Source organism: Marmota marmota, unplaced genomic scaffold, assembly GCF_001458135.2.
Source record: "Marmota marmota marmota unplaced genomic scaffold, marMar, whole genome shotgun sequence".
NCBI classification, from domain to species: domain Eukaryota; kingdom Metazoa; phylum Chordata; class Mammalia; order Rodentia; family Sciuridae; genus Marmota; species Marmota marmota.
The window spans coordinates 733,646-752,897 of NW_025999898.1; the positions used below are offsets into that span (position 1 = coordinate 733,646).

The following is a 19,252-nucleotide window of genomic DNA, read 5'->3' on the forward strand; positions in this document are numbered from 1 at the left end:
TTTTTTTTTTTTTTTTTTTTTTTGGCTCAAGCATCCTCTGGCCTCAAACAGAGGGTTTGAACCAAGTGGGTTAAAGTAATAGTGAGCAGGCTTTCTACCTGTTCTGGAAACTCCACCATAAGCACCTAGGGATCACGCTAAACCTGTTCCCTGCATTATTGGATTTGCAGGTATTCCAGGAAACTCTGTGCAACCATGATATCCTGGCCTGTCCCCTGGAGAACTGGAGGAAGGAGGAGTGTTTCTCTGAGCCCATCTCACCCAGGGCAGGTGAAGATAGGGTGGGAAAACACAGGGTAATGGGCAGGGGGAGAAAGTGGGTGGTCTCCCTTGAGCCTCCACTGGTAGTTCACCTCCCTAGGCTTCAGTATCCCCAGCTGTACCAGAAAAAGATGTCCCATACACAACCAAGGCCTAAAAGCTCACAGGGAGGCTCTGCTCCTCTCTCCACCCTCCCCACCCACTATGGCCTGGCCCAGCCTGGTCTCCTGCCAGGAACAGCTCCTATTGTTTGACTGGAAAAGCTGCTTCCTCAGCAGAAGGGGCCGAGAGAGGGGGGGGGCTTTCCCAGGGACACCCTGTCCTCAGCCTTGCCAGTCATCAGTTGTGACCAAATGCCTGCCTGGCCTCTCAGTAGCAGTAGGATCACTAGAAAACTGGTCAGGAGAGGGAGATGAGTGAAGGGATCTAGGTGCCAGTGTGGCTCTTCATGTCGGAAGGCAAGGCTCCTTTCCCACTCAGCTCCAGTTCCCTACCTCTCAGGCACACCACACAACCAAGCCTGCCTGCCACAAGGTAAGTGCTCAGTAAACATAAGGCAGCATTTTATCAAGGACCCAGACTTCTCCCCTCACCTATCTGCCTCTTGACAGAGGCCTGGGCTGAGCATGAGGACATTCATGGTTCCTCACCCCTGGTGCCAGCTTCCAATCTCCAATGAGCACTCAGAAGCTAATCAGGACCTGAAGTGGCATCTGGCTAGGCCTTGGAGGGGAAAGAGCTTGAAGCCACCTCTGCAGGAAGCCCTTACCCTTCAATGATTATTAATAGGGACCTAAGTCCAGGAAATCATAACCCTGCTCTGATCCAGTGGTGGGCTCCAAGCCCTGGTGTCCCTCATCCATGGCAGAGGAAAGGGATGGGGTCAGGGAAGATGGGGCCAGTAAGAGGGGCTGGTCCTGGACTTGGCAATTCCTCGCCAAAGGTACTTCTCAAAGAAGATAGTTTGGGGTTAAGAGATGTGGAGAAGAGATGCTAAGCACCAGGGTGTCACCCCTTCCCAGTCCCTAGCTACACACCAACTCTCTACACAAGCCTGTTTATTTCTGTACAAAACCACATTTCTATTTTACACAAAGGGCACCCCACCCTCTCTCCTCATGCCAGCACCCTAATCCTGGGAGCATCCAGGAAGGGTGCTGAATGAGGCCCCACCCACTTGGCCCTGGCTTCTGTCTGCCCTGGCTGGGCCAGCCCGAGCTCCACTCTAGAGAAAATAAATAAGGAGGCTCAGGCAGAATCTGTGCTAGTCCAGCCAGACTCTCCCAGCCCAGTGGCCAAGCAGTGGGGCCCTTGGGTGAGCAGGACCTGGAGCATCAGTCTTCAAACCATGTAGGTGTGTGGAGACCCCCACCCTGGAGGCCTGAGCTGCCGGGGTTACAAGTAGGTATCTTCACTCTCCTGGGATGTCAGGCTCTCCTGGGAGCAGTGGTGGGCTAAGTCCTGGGGTGCTGAGTCCTGGGGGGCTGGGTCCTGAGAAGCCAGGTCCTTTGAGGGCACATCCTGTGAGAGACATGCATCTCCTGCAGCCGTCACTACCGCGGCTTGGTTGGGGGACAGGGACTTGTCCAGTTGCCCACTTGCTTTTGTCTGCTTCCGCTGCTCCTTCTGGACCTGCTTGGGAGGCTTGGGCTTGGCTTTGGGACCAGGGAGGGGTGCATCTGGGGGTAGGCGGATGGACGGTGAAGGTTGCAGGGCAGGCCGGGGGCCGGGCTCTGCATCTAGGATGGCCTTGGCACCATGCAGCCTGGGTGGGGAGCGACACTGCAGCTCACCCCGTGTCTCCTGCCAGCGCCGCAGCTGGATGAGATGCTCACGCTCAATCTGGCGCTCTGTCACAGGCAACTCTACCACCTGCAGGGGCAGTGAGGGGCAGGTAAGCACCAAGAAGAAGGACCATCACCAGTTGTTTCAGCCTGGACCCCTGCTCTCCCTTCAGCATCTCCCAGCTCTCACTGATAACAGCTGAACCCAGCAAAGATGAGAATCTGGTCCCAAGCTGTGGTCACAAGTCCCAGAGCTGAGTGCCAGGGACATGAAACCCACTGCCTCTGAGGAAAAAGCTGCTCACAACACACAAGTCAATTTGCCTTTCTTACTGGGCAAGAGAAATAAGGCTCAGGACAACACCCATTCTTGGCCCACATGCCCTGCCCCCCAACTGCCTAGGGCACCCTGGCCTCCTGGGCTAATTCCAGCTGTGCCACTTTTTGTTTGGTGACTGGGGGAGTCACTTTATGATCCTGCCTCTGTGAGCCTCCATTTCCTCATACGTAAAATAGGGATAATGGCACAGTCTTCAGCAGCTGTTGGTAAAGCAAGTACAAAAATGGGCTGTTGCTTTCTATTTCTTCCCCACGCAATGGCATCAGCCCTATTCCCTGGCCTCCAGCCATAGAAGCTGGCCACTCATGTATCACTTCATTGTAGCCTGAGAGAGTAGTATCCACAAAGAAAAAAAAAAAAGGAAAATAAAGCCCAGGCCATGAATGTGGGACCAGGAAAGAAGAGGTTACAAGTTGCAGCTCCTCTTCATTCCCCGGTAACTTGGATAAGGAAGGTCCTACAAACCAAGGCCTCTCTGTGCCCCATCCAGACAGGAAGGTGAGGTCCATCTGCCCTGTTCAGGGCTGCTTAGCAGTGGGCCCAGCATGGGTAGCCCATCCTTGTGAGCAGAACCCTACCAAATCCTCCTCCCTCCCAGTCGCCACAAGGGGCAGGTGTGGGCCGAACCTCCTGAACCAGGAAGGCTTCCTGCATGATCTTGGGACTGAGGCTCCGCAGTTGCTCGATGGTCTCGTACTGGCCCTGGCAAGCTTTGAGCTTCTCTGGGGAGCCCAGTGCGTGCTTCAGTAGCACCAACCCCACCCGGAAGATGATCTTGACTCCTGCATGGGAAGCAGATGGTGAGTGCAAGGAGGCCTCTACCAGGACTCTGAAATTCCCCCCAGGCCAGCCTGGTTACCCTCACAGAAGAACATGTCCCAGACACGCAGCACAGAGCTCCAGGGCAGGGTGCGGGCAAAGGCGCACATGAACCACTCTGTCATGTAGAGCAGCGGGTCAATCTTCTGACGGCTGAGGTGCTTGTGGGCCACAGGTGACACCTTCTGCAGCAATGAGAAGAGGATCTCGCCGTCCAGCTGGATCGCCTCCTGGGGGGACATCAAGGCCATGGGGCCATGACCAAAGCCGCAGTGAGCAAACTAGACAGCTGGTCCCCCTCATGGAACTTATAGTGAAAAGGGACTAGGAGAGGGGATAACAGTGTTGAGTGCCCTGAACATGGCAGGAACAGGAATGCTACACAAGTACCTGACAGAGGGTTCTCCCTACTCAGGCCAAGGAAAGCTCCACACAAGCTGAAAGCTGAGAAAGGAGGAGTTTTGAGAGGAATGGAGCTTCAGGCAGAGGTTTACTCCTACGCCACAGCAGAGGCAGGAAGAACTTTGTGCTCTGGAGGAATTTCAGTCCTGCCAAATGGCCCAAGTGGTTGGAGGGAGAGATGTAGGCAAGTGTAGCACCTATGACACCAGGGTCTGGGAGACCAGACTCTAGGACTTCAGCCTGGAATGACTGTAGAAAGAAGAGCCTAGAGGGACCACAGAAGGCATCCAGCTGGGGTCAGGTCCCAGGCCAGCAAAGTACTCACCAATTTCTCACTGTAGTAGCCAGGCAGATACTTCTCACAGATCTGTACCAGACACCAGAAGGCTTGCTATGGGCGAGAAAAACATCAGGCCTTGCTACTGGGGTTGGTCCCTTTGCCCACCCATGTGTCCAGGGCCTGATGGTACCTCAGCAGGCATGTGCATGAGTAGAACAGCAGCAATAGGCGCCTGGGCTTGGCAGTAGCCCTCCTCAGGTCGGTACAGCGTGTAGGCCTTTAGCACACGGAACAGGTCCTGCTGGCTGTGGAGAAGTCAGGCAGGACAGCCATGACAGATTGATTCTACCATCCACTGCCCCACCTGTAACCACTGGACTGGACCTCCTTCAGAATTTGCACTTTCCTGGAAAGGGGCGGTGACCTACTTGTGGTCACCAAGGGGCTGGCCTCCCACTGTAGCATATGGATTCTCACCTGACTAAGAAGGAAAGTGGGAAGAGATTCCCCCATGACAGGTAAGGAAAGGGGAAGGACTGTGACAGGTTGCCAGAGAGGTACAGGGTAAGGTATCAGGCTGGAGGCTGGAGTCCATCACTGGCAGCTCCACTGGCAGCTTTGTCCCAGTCAGTCCCTTCCTGCATACCCTCTTCCTACCCAATCCTCACTATCCCTTTTTTACAACAAAAACCTGTTTGCAGAAGGCCAGAGTGGGCAAGCTCTAGCAGTCTGGGGAATAAATGATGAAAGCTGCCCAGAGGAGATGCTAAGAACTCTATCAAACATAAATCAAAGAAGGGAAATACTGGGCTGGGGATGTGGCTCAAGCGGTAGTGCGCTCGCCTGGCATGAGCGGGGCGCTGAGTTTGATCCTCAGCACCACATAAATATAAAATAAAGATGTTGTGTCTATCGAAAACTCAAAAAAAAAAATTAAAAAAAATCCTCTCTCTAAAAAAAGAAGGGAAATACTGACAGAATTTGGGATACTGGGATACCTGGCTTCTGGGCCCCCAAGGATACTTCCAACCTCATTGCACCCACTCTGCCCATTGAGGGACAGGCCCTAGAGCCCCTCTTCCAGCCTATAGTCCTGCTCACCCATGACCTCCACGGGACACAAACATCTCATGGAAAGGGAACTGTCTGTGCAGGTCACGCTCAATCACATCAAGCCATTTAGGGTCCCCAGGAAACATGTCCAGCTCCTAGAAACAAAGGCAAAGGCACATATAAGGGGCTAGGGAGAGTGGAGGGGAGCATTCCTGGCAGAATTGGCTGGTCCCAGGAATAATATTTAATGCTCCTTTTTTTGAATTGCATGTCAGTTATAAGGATGAGTATTATTTGTCAAAGCTCACTGAACAGCACACTCAAGATCTGTACATTTTTCCCTATATAAAGTTATGCTTCAATATTTAGAAAAGAAAGAAAAATAAATATGAAGGAAACTAAAAGGGCTGAGCAGGGAAGCTGAGCCAAGTACAAGCTGCAGCATCAGGGAAGGTGCTGGGATGGAAAGGAGGTTTCAGCAAATATCCTAAGAAGGCACCACCAGGTGACCTCATACAAGTCCCTCTCCCTTTCATGCCCTTAATAGGGGTGTCCAGTATTAAACTAAAGAATTTAGGATGCCTGAAACTTGACCATAGAGTAAGGGCTGAAAGGAAAGGTGAAAGAGTCCAGAAGGCTGAGGGAGAGGAAGGGGTTTGGGTTTCCACAGTGAAGGAAGGTGTGTTATCCTCTGGAGCCCCACGAACACTCAAGACAGGGCCTGTGTGTGTGCTGTGTATTCCTAGCAAAATTCAGTTTTTCTTTTTTTTTCAGAAGGGGAGAAGATCCCCACAAATTCTCCTGGTGGTTCCCATGAGGTATAGGGACCTAAAACCCCCTAAAATTAGTTCCTAGAATGTGTTCATCTGGTACCTCAGCAGACCAAGGTACCTACCTAACCACACTCAGGCTGATGAAAAGGTAAAAGAGATAGCTGCAATCACTCTTGGGAGAAGGGGTGTGCTGGGAATCAAAGCCAGGCAGGGGCCACCCACAGAGAAGCCAGAATTTCCATCACTGGGCCTGGGACCTTCTTGAGCCTGCACAGTGCTGGTACCATCATGAGGTGAAACCGGAGAAGAAAAACAGGTAAAAAAAGAACAGGAAAGTCCTCCTTGTCCAAGAAAGACACAAGAAATAGCAAGTGCAGGAAAAAATGGAGTAGCCAAGTCCTATAGAATCTGTCCTGACTGTTGAGATGGAACCAGCTATCTACAGCACTGTGTTAACTGGAGGACCCAGTAATACCACAGCCCCCTCCCTAGACTCCTGCCATGGCTCATGCATGTGAGGCATTGGAGAGAGCTTCCCATTCCTGTCTGCTTCCTTTGGGTCATTTAAAGGAAAAGTCCTTCCTAGCAAACCAAAAATCTGCTAGCAAACCAATCTCTGTGCTCCCAAGTCTACTTCAGGGACCCACTGCTCAGATTCAGAGCATCAAGAAGGCCTTTTCTCGGGGTTGGGGTTGTGGCTCAGTGGTAGAGTGCTTGCCTGGCATGTATGAGGCATTGGGTTTGATCCTCAGCACCACACAAAAATAAATAAAGGTTGTGTCCATCTACAACTAAAAAATATTTTTTTTTAAAAAAGGTCTTTTCTCGACTTAAAATCAGCATACTACAGTAATGCATCCATGTCAATTTTTTTATTTGAATTCATTTTATTCTTTTTTATGGGCAGTTTACGCTCCATTTTCTCTTCCTCTCTGCACCAGTTAGCTATTACAACAATAATGCTGCATTAACAAGCCATCCCAAGATCATCAGTTTAAAACAACAATCATTTCTTCTTATTCACAAACCTGAGTTTGGTCAAACTAAAAGCATTTTATAGCTGTAGGCTACGCTCAACAGGTGTTGGCACCAAGCTGCAAGTCAGTCCAGTCTCGTCTGCATGTCTTCCATGTTTCTGATACCTGTGGGTCCTCACGGGCATGTTATGCTCATGGTGATAGCAGAAGTGCAGAAGAGCAAGTCAGATTGCACGAGCACATTTCAAATCTCTGTTCATTTCTTGTCTGCCAGTATTGCATTGGATAACTAAAGTCAAACATTCAAACCCAGCATCAAAGTAGCAGAGTCTCCTATATTTCATCCACAAAGGTATGAAAACAAAGCATATATTTGGCAATTATCTAATTGGCTATATTCTCCATAACCAAATCTTCTCCAAATAGTTGGCATCTACTAATTGATAAGTTCAATATTCATTTATAAAATAAGAATAGTAGTAATAATGTTTGCCTCACAGGATTACTTAGGATTGCTTAAAATGAGATGTCATGTCAATTTTTATATCAGCTCAATTCATAATAGCTAAACTATGGAACCAAATTAGGTGTACTTCAATAGATGAATGGATAAAGAAAATGTGGTGTATATATATTTTCAATAGAATATTACTCAGCTTTAAAGAAGAATGAAATTATGGCATTTGCCAGTAAATGGATCGAGTTGGAGAATATCATGCTAAGTGAAATAAGCCAATCCCCAAAAGCCAAAGGCTGAATGTTTTCTCTAATATACAGATGCTAATTCACAATAAGGTGGGGCGGGGTGCACCAGAGAAGAATAGCATTACCTTAGATTAGGTAGAGGGAAGTGAAGGGAGGGGAGAGGATATGGGGATAGGAAAGATAGTAGAACGAAACAGACATTATTACTTTATGTATATATGTGACTGCATAACCAATATGATTCTACAATATGTACACTCAGAAAAATGAAAAATTATATCTCATCTATGTATGATATATCAAAGTGCATAAATGCATTTTACTTCTCATGTATAACTAATTAAAACAAATTAAAAATCACCTCAAAAAAAAAAAAAGGCCTTTTCTCAGCAAATCAACTTCCTTGCACAAGCAACCTTGAAAATGTCACAGCGGGTAGCCAGTTCCTCTTTGGACATACCACTCTACATATATGTACAGAACTCTGCTCTACTACACCCACTGAGGACCTGCTGAACTGTGCAACCAGGATGCTGGCCAAGTCCCCATGTTCTTGGTTCTCGGGCCTGTGCTCTGGCAGCCAGACATAGCTATGGACTTGGGGCAGGGCTCTCATCCCTGAGTTCCCCACCCTGCCCAGAAAGTAGCCCCTTGCAATGGAGATGTAGCCACTGGGAAGAAGACTCTGGAGTTGAAAGGCCACTCCAGTGTGGCCTGGTATTGGTGCTCTATGGGAATAGCCGATTTCCTTGATTCACAGTTTCCCCCAGCAGATGTCCCACCAGTACCTCTTTCCCTGGGGCCAAGTGCTGCCAGTTAATAGCTCTCAGCCTTTTCAGGGCAACAACAGAAACTCTGCCCTGCTGTGCTCCTATCCTCCTTTTTCAGAGACCAGGTCTAGCCAGACAGGAGTGTTCACCGAAGCATGAAGGATGTCAACAAAGAACTAGTGGCTGACAGTTCTGTCTCACTGCCTGTCATTAGTCCCAGTGGCCTGGGAGAAACCCTGATGCCTGGGATGAGGTCTGGCAGGTAAGCTGGGGCAATTCTGGGGAAGCCAACTGCCTCCTCCCAGTTCCCCAGGGGAGTAGGTTGGAGGAACTGCCCAGGTCAGTGAATGGAGGGGTAGTGTACTCTGGCCAGTCACTGAGTTGGGAGCAGCAAGAGAGGGGTAGGGCAGAGGGAGGCATGGATACAGTGGGCACCGTCTTTGGCCACAGAGTCGCCTCTCACTCCTGAAGGGAGTTTAGCATTGCTACCTTCAGAAATGATGACCCCTTCAGGCAGCATGTCTGGTTTGGTTTGCAGGTAGGAGGAAGAGAGGAGGATGAAAGGCCAGGCAGTGTCAAGGGTCTTGTGGTCCTGCTAGGCAAGCCCCATAGAGGCCCAGAGCACAGGCCCCAAACAGGGAAATGCTCTGATTATCCCTCCTGATGACTAAGAACTGGGAGGTAGCACAATAAGTGCCCCAAAACAAACCTGAGTAATTGTGAAGACAAAGAGCTGGAGTTGGGGGTTTGGCAAATCTATCCATCCCATTAAGGTCTATTCAAGGCTACACCCTCAGATGAACAGAGCCTCCAGGAGTCATGGTTTCCCAAGACTGGGCCAAAACAGTCTGCTAGTCCTGTGTTGTCAAGCACAAGACTGGAGGTTCTGTCAGTTGCCCCCATCCCTGGCCCTTGGCTGAGGTCCAGGTTAGCATATGGGGAATTGCTGCCACGGGAGGACGCCCAGCCCAGAAACATGGAAGGAAGGGTGGGGTGAAGGAAGGAAGGCAAACTCACGTCAAACTTTCCAGGATTCTGCTGCAGTTTCACCTTGCCTCCTGACAGGTATTGCCAAGCACGGCCCCGCAGAGAAGGTGGGATGCCTTTCTGACACCGCAGGCGGATCTGAAAATCAAAAAGATAGCTGTGACCATAAATCCACCCGGCAGCTCCTTGAGCCAGGCTCGTCTTTCAGGGCTTGGTGGGACCCTCACTCAGTATATCAGCAAGCACAGAAAAGCAGGGTGGGGTAGAGGGGAGGACTTTCCTACTGTTACTATAATGCAGATTCTATAGTGGGAACAGAGGGATTGAAATTAGACATGCTACCACCAGGTGATGGCAGAGTGCACATCTCCTGGTCCAGTGACAAAACAGGCATTCATTCCTGGGCTGGGGATGTGACTCCTGTAGAGCGCTTGCCTAGCATGCAGAGGCTCTGGGATCAATCCCCAGCACTGCAAAACAAAACAAACAAACAAATAAAAAGGTATTCCTGAAGTCTGTCACAGAATTCTGGTTGCCCATAACTACAATCTCCCACAGGGAACTGGTTCCAGAACCCCCATGGACACCAGATTCTTCTGGTATTCAAGTCCTCCATATAAAAAGGAGAATATATAAAGTACCCTATATAAAGGGAGTATATAAACTATGCACATCCTCCCATATACTTTAAATCATCTCTAGATCATTTATAATACCTAGTGCAATGTAAATACTAAGTAAATAGTATATTGTATTGTTCAGGAAATAAAGTCTACATATTCAGTAGATATAACCATTTAACCCTAACCATATTTTCCATTTGTGGTTGGCTGAATCTACTGGTGTGAACCTACAAATACTAAGGGCTTACTGTACTTCTGAATCAAAATGGAACCATACAAGTTGAGTTATCCCATAGCTTGTCACCAGAGAGGGATCTGCACCACAGTTGCACCACAAGGCACAGTTGCAGCCATAGGAAAGGCTGCTCACAAGATGAACCAGAATACACCCAAAGGTGTGGTCCAAACACTTTCATGGAGGGTGTTGGTTTAAGCAGCTATACAGCAGGACACAGACAGCCTGGAGAACTCTCAGCAGAACTCAAAAGGAAGCCTCTCTCATTGTTTTGGTCAGGAATTCCCTCTCTTCTCTCCTTGACCCTGAGCTCCGGAGAGGACCTTGACAGTGACAAGGAGAGAGGCAGCTGGCTGGGAGTAAATTCTGATTGCAGCCCTTACTATGAGATGTTGGCATGAGACTGGGTACACCCTCAGCCCCATACACTAAGCAGTCTGGCCTGAGATAAAGGAGCTGAGTACACAGGGCATGAGAGTAGCTGATGTAGGTCTGAGTCTTGTACTGGCCTTGGGCCAATCATTTCTTACCAACTTTAAGATCTGAATGATGTCACCTACCACTTCAGACTTGCTGAAAGGATTCCACTAGAAGGGGGCAAATGTGCTCAGTGTGGGGCTTGACGCACAATCTGTGTTCAATAAGTAATGGCTTCTTCTCGACCCTACATCACAGAAGGATATTTAACACAGAAGCTCTGGGGCCTTAGCTCACACCTAACTTTCCCTCACCTGGAAAACCCCTCAAACAGTCCCACTAGAAACTCTCAGAAGAGGGAGAACATAAGACCTGGCCTTCCTGATGATCAGCACAAACAAGAGAAAACTTTCCAAGGGTCAAAGAAAGTCAAGAACCAGGAAGGAGACAGGCTGCAGGCAGTGAGGAATAGGAATCAGACTGCTCATAAGAGCCAAGACTGAGCTGCTGGAATTGCCTGGAAAAGGGAGAGAGGAAGGGAGTGGAGGGGAACTGCCCCTGACTGGGAAGTTTCCTGCTGCTGTGGGACAAGGGTCACCTTAAGGAAGTCACTTTGGCCAGGCTTTGGCAACTGACTGGCTGTTGTTCAGTCCAGAGTCACAGATCCCTCAAGCTTCCACACAAATTGATTAAGCCCAGCCTGAGGCAGGCAGCTCCATCATCACAGATCCCTGTTACATGTGCCCTACTCCAAGGGAGCTTTGGAGTATTTTCAGTCCACTGAGGTTCCCCAAGAGGCTCTGCTTTTAGACAGGCCCAGGGTAGGGAGCTAAGGCTGGAAAACCAAGAGTGCAACCTAGGATAAAGGAGATGGTGTTCAGGACTTTTCCATCTAGCCTCTTACTCTCCTCAGCACAAAGATAAGGAAATGGTCATCCACTCTGTCTGCCTGCCTCAGGGAGGATGGTAGGGATGTGTTAGGAACAAGTACAAGAAAGTGTTCCCAAAAAGCATAAGGATTACCAGTCTTTTAGGCAACACCTTGAGATAGAGGGGCTCTGATGACAGCTGAGCAAGGCCACACCCTTGCCTGCTGAATTCTGGGAGGGCAGGGCCACTGCTTAAGCAAACCCAAGTCAGGGACCCATGGGGAAAGACTGTATTCTAGCAATAGCCCTTTCTGTCTAGATTTCTGTCCTGGACACAGTTGAGGGTGCTGAGGGAAGCCACCCTCCTCTCCTGGCAGGAGTCACTAAGGAGGAGTGTTGGATCTGAGCACACTTCCCAAAAAAGGTATAGTCTTTTCCTTGCTGTGACTTCTTGACCAAAGGAGACCACAGCCTCCATAGCCAGGCAGAAAGAGCTCCTGGGGCTTGTCCAGGGTAACCACAGCCAAAGAGGAAAGATGGGTACTCTGTAGTGGTCCTGGTCTGAAGCAGAGCAGTGGGTTATGGCCTCCAGGTATGGTGGGTTAAAGCAGGCCTGCGGAATCTTCTGCTGGGCATGAGCAGCCCTGGGGCTCTAAACACAGTGCCAGGGAAGCAAAGAGCAAAAGGAAGACTGCTGAATGGTCCTGCTGAGAAAACTCCCTAAGGGTTCCCTCAGGACTCCCTGTTTGCAAAGGAGGCCAGGGAGAGAAAGCCAGAGCCATGATTCCTGCAGGCAGTGAGGAAGAGGAGTCATGCTGCTCACAAGAGCAGTCTGTTACCACAACAGACAGCTGGAGAACAAGCTATAGCTCAGGGAAAGGCCTGAGGAAGGATGAGGAAGGAAAACATATCATAAAGTCAGGCAGGAAACAGTTGAGGAAATATAAATATCTTAATAGCTAGGCAAAAAGGTGCATGTCTGTAATCCCAACTATTTAGGGGCCTGAGGCAGAAGGATCACAAGTTTAAGGGCCAGGGTTGACAATTTAGTAAGACCCTGTCTCAAAAATAAGGTTGGGAATGGAGCCCAGAGGTAGAACACGCATGAGGTCTCGGGTTCAATCTCCAGTATTGGAAAAAAAAAATTTTTTTTAGAGAAACTGACATTTGAAAGATGTTCTTATAAGTCAAAAATGAGTGCCCCATGTAGATTAGCAGTAAAGAACCCAGGTCCACACAGCCTCTCAAACCACAGTTCAGGGCTTTATAGTCTTATGAAGCACCACCTTATAGGACCCTCGCAACAAAATTCTCTCTCTCACTTGACCAGGGAAACTGAGGCTCAAAGAGTGAAGGGACTTACCCAAAGTTATACAACTAGGCATGGGCATGAAAAGTGGAAAGGCATGAGACTGGGCCCAAGCCTATCCCTGACTTAGTCCTGAGCTTTCCACTAGTCCACTGAGCCAGTGATACTAGATCAGTGTGTCAGCAGACAACACAGGGATCACTGTGGACTGGCAACTTGTAAGTAGAGAAACTGTAGCCATAAGTGTCTCAGCAGGTCTCCTTTAGGCCAGGGAATAACTAGATCCTGCTGAGGACATTGACACACACAGACTTCAGAGTGGAATGCAAGTGTATTCCCACAGAGTGAGAGAGAGTGCCTAAGGATAGCCTGACTAGAAAAAGACTCCTAGTAGTTTTCATTTTTATAAGATTTTGTAAATTGTGAGTACTTTCTTTTTGCTTTGTCCAGGAGACAAAAGGGAAATCAGCAAGTTGACGTAAAGTGTAAAGAAGCCTTTCCTGTAGTGGTTAAGATGGCAGGTGCTAAAGTTATACTTCCTGGTTCAAATCTTGATTCTGTAGGTCATCCATCAGTGCAGATCCTGCCACTATTACCAACCTGATGGGGTAGTGAAAGGATTTGTAGGGTCAAGTGCTCAGCACTTTGCCAACAATCCCTACAAGTTAGCTGTTATTAGGATTATAAATTCTGATTTGCTAAGCATGTTAGGCCTTTTCACTGCACTTAGAGCAAAGCTGCCCATAAGTGCTATTGGCTACAAGCAACTTTGAAGTTTAACTCCAGGACAAAGTTCTTTGATTCTGAAATCATCTACCAGGGCCCAACCTTCCCTCTGTTTGCCAGCCAGCTTATGTTCCCTGTTTGGCTGATGGAAGAAGGCAGCCTGATAGTTGGAGAGCCCCTGCTTTCCTAAGCTGATGATATTCCTCCCTTTTCCTCCTTTTCCTCCTCAGACTACCAATTCCCAGCCCAAAGCCCGAGGTCAGGCCCCTCACCTTTTTGTGCTTCTTGGCCATCCATTTGTCCCAGTTGTTGAGCATGTCCAGCCACTTAGACTCCCTCTGCCTCAGCACCTCCAGGGGGACTTCCTCCAGCCTGTGGAGCAGAGGGCAGCACCCATCAGATGTGCCAAGAGAAGCAAAGGCCCTGGCTTCAGCCCCAGACACCAGCCTGGCCAGACCTGAATCCTCCCTGGCCTTCATCCCTGAACTTCCCTTCAGGACCGTGAACTCATGAATGCTCTATTGCACAGGAGAGGGAATGGTGCCCCGCTCCGTGAAAGGCAGAGGCCAGAGAGAAACCAGGTTCAAATGCCTACTCCCTAAATGTATCAAAGGGCCAGGGGTCACCAAGCCTCTCTGAGGCAGAGGCTAAATATGTACATCTGTATATCAAAGCCAAGCATTCCTGTCTTGGGCCTGCCTCAGTAAATATAAATAAGGCTCTTCAGAAGGCCTGTGTGCTAGGAGCAGAGTTGGACACAAAAACTAGTCAAACAAGTACAGAAATATGCTTACCTCTTCACCTGAACCAGTTACTCAGAGTTTCCCCACTTACACCCTTGCCTTTTCCCACCTCTTATCCTTTACTCATACTACTAATCCCTTGGCAGGAATGCTCTCCAAGTTGTCTCTCCTATTAAAATCTTCATATTATACTTCAAAGCCCTTTCAAACAACATCATTTATATTTGCACAACACGTATCAACTGAGCAGCTATCACAACTGTGTCAGCACTGACCTAGGACCAGGGCCTTGGGTAGGCTAAGAAGATGTGTGCCCATGACTAGAACAAACTCTTGACCTCTGTGGAGACACTCTAGTGAGCACTGAGATCCACCCAGGCAGGTAGAACAGCACCAAAGCAGATGAAGGTAAGCTGGGTGGAAATCCCTGGCTTAGCCAGAGGTGCATCAACTGAGTTGGCTTCCTCCAAGGAGTGAGTCCTAGGAACTCAAGAGTTCACAGAAGCCAGGCAAGGTGGCACACACATATAATCCCAGCAGCTCTGGAGGCTGAAATAGGAGAATCATGAGTTCAAAGCCAGTCTCAGCAAAAGTGAGGCACTAAGTAACTCAGTGAGATCCTGTCTCTAAATAAAATACAATAGGACTGGGATGTGGCTCAGTAATTGAGTGCCCCTGAATTGAGTAATTCGATCCCCAGTACTCACCCCCCCCCCCAAAAAAAAAGAGTTTACACAACTCTGAGGGACAAAGAAAAGGAAACTAATATCTGTAGTCTATGTATTCTACATATATTTCCTATCTAGCCTTGAGACTAATAGTTGGAAAGCAAACAAAGAAGAACACAAAATATATGTATGCATCTCTTACTCACACATACACAGTTTTCTTTTTTTTTTTTTAAGTAGTGGATTACAGATATTTTACATTTCTTTGTTGTACTTTTTTTTTTTTTTGAAAGAGAGAATTTTTTAATATTTATTTTTTAGTTTTCGGCGGACACAACATCTTTGTTTGTATGTGGTGCTGAGGATCGAACCCGGGCCGCACGCATGCCAAGCGAGCGCGCTACCGCTTGAGCCACATCCCCAGCCCTCTTTGTTGTACTTTTAAAACATTTTTCAATTAAGAAAGTACTTGACTATGTTAAGAAAATAAAATATTAATGAGATAAGAAACAGAGGCTCAAAGAGGTAAGATACCCAGGAAGGTAACTTACTCAAAGCCAAACAGCAAACCAGTGGGAAAAGTGGGACTCATTTCTAAGACAGACTCATTTCTAAGACAGATCCTAGCCCAGAGATGGCTGGCACTCAGTTTTGCCTGACTATTCAGAAATGGGCACAGGGTAGGAGGCACTCAAAGGAGATTAGCTCTCAGGAACAGGATGTGGTGGGGCTAGGGCCTGGCCCAGGCTTAGAGTCTCTGCTTCTCTCTCTACCGGAAGGAAATGTGCTGCTGTGACTTTTACTGGTTGGAAGAGCAGAGGGAGGGGCCCTGGCAGAGCCGAGGCCTCTGGGACACAAAAGGGCAAGTCCTCCTCTTCAGTGCACTTCATCTGAGGAACTGCTGGAGCCTGAGAGCAGTCTTGGAGCTGAACAACTGAGGAGGGACTATAGCCTAGGACAAACAGGGACCCTGGATACAATGACACAGCTTGAACTGCTGCCCTGCTCACTACCTAGAGATAGAAATAGGTCACAAGGACATTCTTCCTTTCCTTTCCTTTCTTAAATCTTTTGGTCAGGTACTTTACAAAAGGACATCCCATCTTCAGCAACCCCCAAACCCCAGAGAGCAGAAACCAAAGGCCTACATACCCCAGGCCACGGTGACTTCCACCACCCATAATGCACTTGCTTATGCAATAAGTCAGGAGATAAGCCAGCAAGTTAACTGAAGAAGCACTCACAAAGTCAACAGGAAGTTCTGGCCATTATGGATATAGATAACATCAGATCCAGAATCCCTGTTGCACAGATGAGGAAACTGAGGCTCAGAGAGGGCAAGACTTTTATCCTAGAGTATCAGTTTCAAAGAATTCCCACATGATTAAATATATACCCATTTGATACCTTATTCCTGGAGTCTGACTTTGGTGGCAAAAATCTTATTGCAAGGCCTCCAAGATATCCATTCTCTCAACTATAGATACACAGAGAAACATACTAAGAGTTCTTTTAACTGATGTCAGATAATAGCTCTGACAGTTTCAAAGCCTCAATTTCAAACCTCAAACCAGAATTTCAAAAGGGTACAAAACAAATGACCATATTTCCTGGATTCTAAGATACCTCTGATTTTAAGATACATGATTTAGCTGATCATTTGTTAAGACCTTCTCAGAGATAAACAATAAAAACTTCCACTGCTTTAAATATACACGTCAGCTGCGCAAAGTGACACACACCTATAATCCCAGAGATTTGAGAGGCTAAGGCAGAGAATGATAAGTTTGAGGTCAGCCTCAACAACTTAGCAAGACCCTGGAAAGTGGTAAAGTGCCTTGGGTTCAATCCCCAGTACCAAAACAAATAAACATATCAATCAAAAGATATTTTAATTTTTTCTTTTTTTGGCAGGGAGGCGGGTACTAAGGATTGAACACCGTGACACTTAACTACTGAACCACACTTTCAGCTCTTTTTATTTTTCTAAATTTTGAGACAAGGTCTCCCTAAATTGCTTAGGGCCTCAGTAAGTTGCTAAGGCTGGCTTTTAACTTGCAATCCTCCTGCCTCAGCCTCCTGAGCTGCTGGAATTACAGGCGTGCACAACCATGCCCAGCCATGCCTGGTGATGTTTTAATTTTTAAAACCTTAAATTTGAGGAAATATGGTCATTTAAATGGCCTCTACAACAGAGGAGTTTAATCTACCTAGGAATCGTGAGAAGGAAGACACTTGAGGTCTGGGTGTATTCAGCACTCAGCACACTCTCTTTTTGTGTCCGTATGTGGTACTAAGAATGTAATCCAGAGGCACTTTACCATTGGCTATATCTCCAGCTCTTTTTATTTTGTTTTTGAGACAGAGTTTAAAAGTTGCCAGATTGGCCTTAAACTTGTGATCCTTCTGTTTCAGCCTTCTTAGTTGCTGGGATTATAAGCATGTGCCACCACACCTGGCCACTCAGCACACTCTCTAATGGCAGGCAGATGTCTCTTTCTGTACAGGATATGCTCCTGAGTAGTTGCAGACTATCCATTAAAAAAAAAAAAAAAAAAAAAACCTGAAGGTTCACATATCCTTTTATCAAATAAGTCGGGATTCCAGAAAGCACCTGGTACAACTGCTGTCTGATACAGGAATACTTTTTACACAATCGAGTCTCCTCCTTACTCTGAGCCTCATTTTCCCTATGTGCTTAGACAGGCTGCATTATGAATTGACTTTCAAAGAATGCCCAGAAAGGGGCTGTGAGAAGAACCTAGAGTCAATTGGGTGGGATTGGGGGTGGGGGGGATCCCTGCAAAAAGCTTAATGGTGTAAAGGCCCTGAGGTGGCATCCTCCTGACAGCAGACAGAGGGCATGAGCCAATTTCTGGTGAGAGAAAAGTTGACTTCATATTAAGAAACCAAGTGGTTAAGATGTACATAAAAATAAAACAAAAAATGGAAACAAAAAAGAAAGAAACCAAGTGGTCCATGGGGTATGCCTCAGATCAGGACCTCACTCACCCTCCTGCAAACCCCTCTTGGTGGCCTGAGGAAGTTTCTGCAACCAAAGAGCCTACTGAAACAGTCTCTTGGGCCCAGCCTCTACTGGAATTCTGGCAGGGATAGGGCCTTATTATCTCCAGAGGAAGCCACCCAATTGTTGAACAGTTTCTACACTAAAACTTTCTCCCCCGTGTTATGACAAAATTGTCCTGGTATTTTCTACCTACAATCTCAACATCCCCTCCTGAGGCCACACAATGCTTATCTCTTGTCACCTACTCATTCCTTTCTTCTTCGTCCCTCTCCAAGTTACAGTACTTCTTCAGGGACCAATGTACCATTAAAAAACCCAATTACAACAAACATCAGCAATAGTAGTTACCATTCATACACCATTTACTACTTACTAATTTCTTTCTCAATGCTTTATGTACATTTATCACATGTACATTTCATATTAACCCTTAGCTTAATATTCTCCCCATTTCACAGTAGAATCCAAGACTTAGTAAGGTCAAAGTGCCTTGCTGAAGACCATGTAGCTGTAAGGGGAAGAGCTGGAACCAAACCCAGGCCTCTCTGACTCCACAGTCTATGCTTTTGACCCTTGTTATGCTCTTCCACCCCTACAAGCCAAACCCCCAGCCCCTACACAGCCAGCACACCTGCCAGCCCAGATGTCATTAACTGCCCTCCAATCTGGAGACCTTTATCCTGGCTTAGAACCACCATTTCTCGTACTTTTTAAACTGAAATACATTTCATACTGAGTGTATACACACATATATAACTTAAATATGTTTCATGAAACAAGTTGCCTTTACATGTACCAATGCACACTGATATTTTCAGTTCAATTTTATATTATTCTTTTCTGCTTTTACTTCTTTTTTCTTCTTTTATTAAATGCTGGTCACAATTCTGTAAAACTGACTTTAGCACCAGTTCATGAATAAATTAAAACATGAAGTCTGAAATGAACAGTTCATTATAATTTGCCCATTGCTCAGCATTGCCTCTCCCCAACTGGGTCTTGAACTTCTTCAATAACTCCCACCACACCCCTCACAGGTGTTCAACAGATGCCTAAGTGGTTTTCTCCATGACATCATTACTTCCACCTGTACTGCATTCAGGTCCACAAACCATTTCTGCATAGAGCAATTTTATTTATCCCTCTAATGCCATGTAAAAAGAAGTCCTCACAGACCATTTCTGTTCTGCCAATGAGAGACTTGACTCAATCAGAGAGGTTGTATGACTTGGGCAAAGTCACAAAGCTAATAAATGAAAGAACAAGATCTTCTCCTCTGCCACAGTGACTTGTGTGTTGCCTCTAATTCCCCTGGGAAGGCTATGAGGCAATTAGGCCCTCTCCAGATGCTGCTGTGTGACTGGATCTGGCTCCCTACTCCTTGAGACAGTTTAACCCCCTCCTTCAGTTCTGACTGCCCCAGTGAGTGGTCTGTCCATGTCTAGCAATGCTCAGTGAGGCCAATATGCCAGATGGCATTTTA

General features: G+C 47.3%; 1 protein-coding gene across 3 annotated transcripts in view; it reads right to left on the bottom strand.

Annotated features, from left to right (window-relative positions):
• Positions 1–1,302: 1,302 nt before the first annotated feature.
• Tbc1d10a (TBC1 domain family member 10A) overlaps positions 1,303–19,252 on the bottom strand; it is a 32,880-nt gene continuing 14,930 nt past the window's right edge. For 2 of the 3 annotated variants that reach the window (XM_015504883.2, XM_015504884.2), the window contains exons 2-9: positions 13,603–13,702; positions 9,182–9,289; positions 4,988–5,094; positions 4,077–4,191; positions 3,932–3,997; positions 3,245–3,434; positions 3,013–3,167; positions 1,303–2,133 (exon numbers count right to left, since the gene is read on the bottom strand). In XM_015504883.2, coding sequence (XP_015360369.1) covers positions 1,657–2,133; positions 3,013–3,167; positions 3,245–3,434; positions 3,932–3,997; positions 4,077–4,191; positions 4,988–5,094; positions 9,182–9,289; positions 13,603–13,702 — 1,318 coding nt within the window. In that variant the 3' untranslated portion in view covers positions 1,303–1,656. The remainder of the gene's footprint in view (positions 2,134–3,012; positions 3,168–3,244; positions 3,435–3,931; positions 3,998–4,076; positions 4,192–4,987; positions 5,095–9,181; positions 9,290–13,602; positions 13,703–19,252) is intronic. The other variant, XM_015504885.1, reaches the window with a different exon arrangement.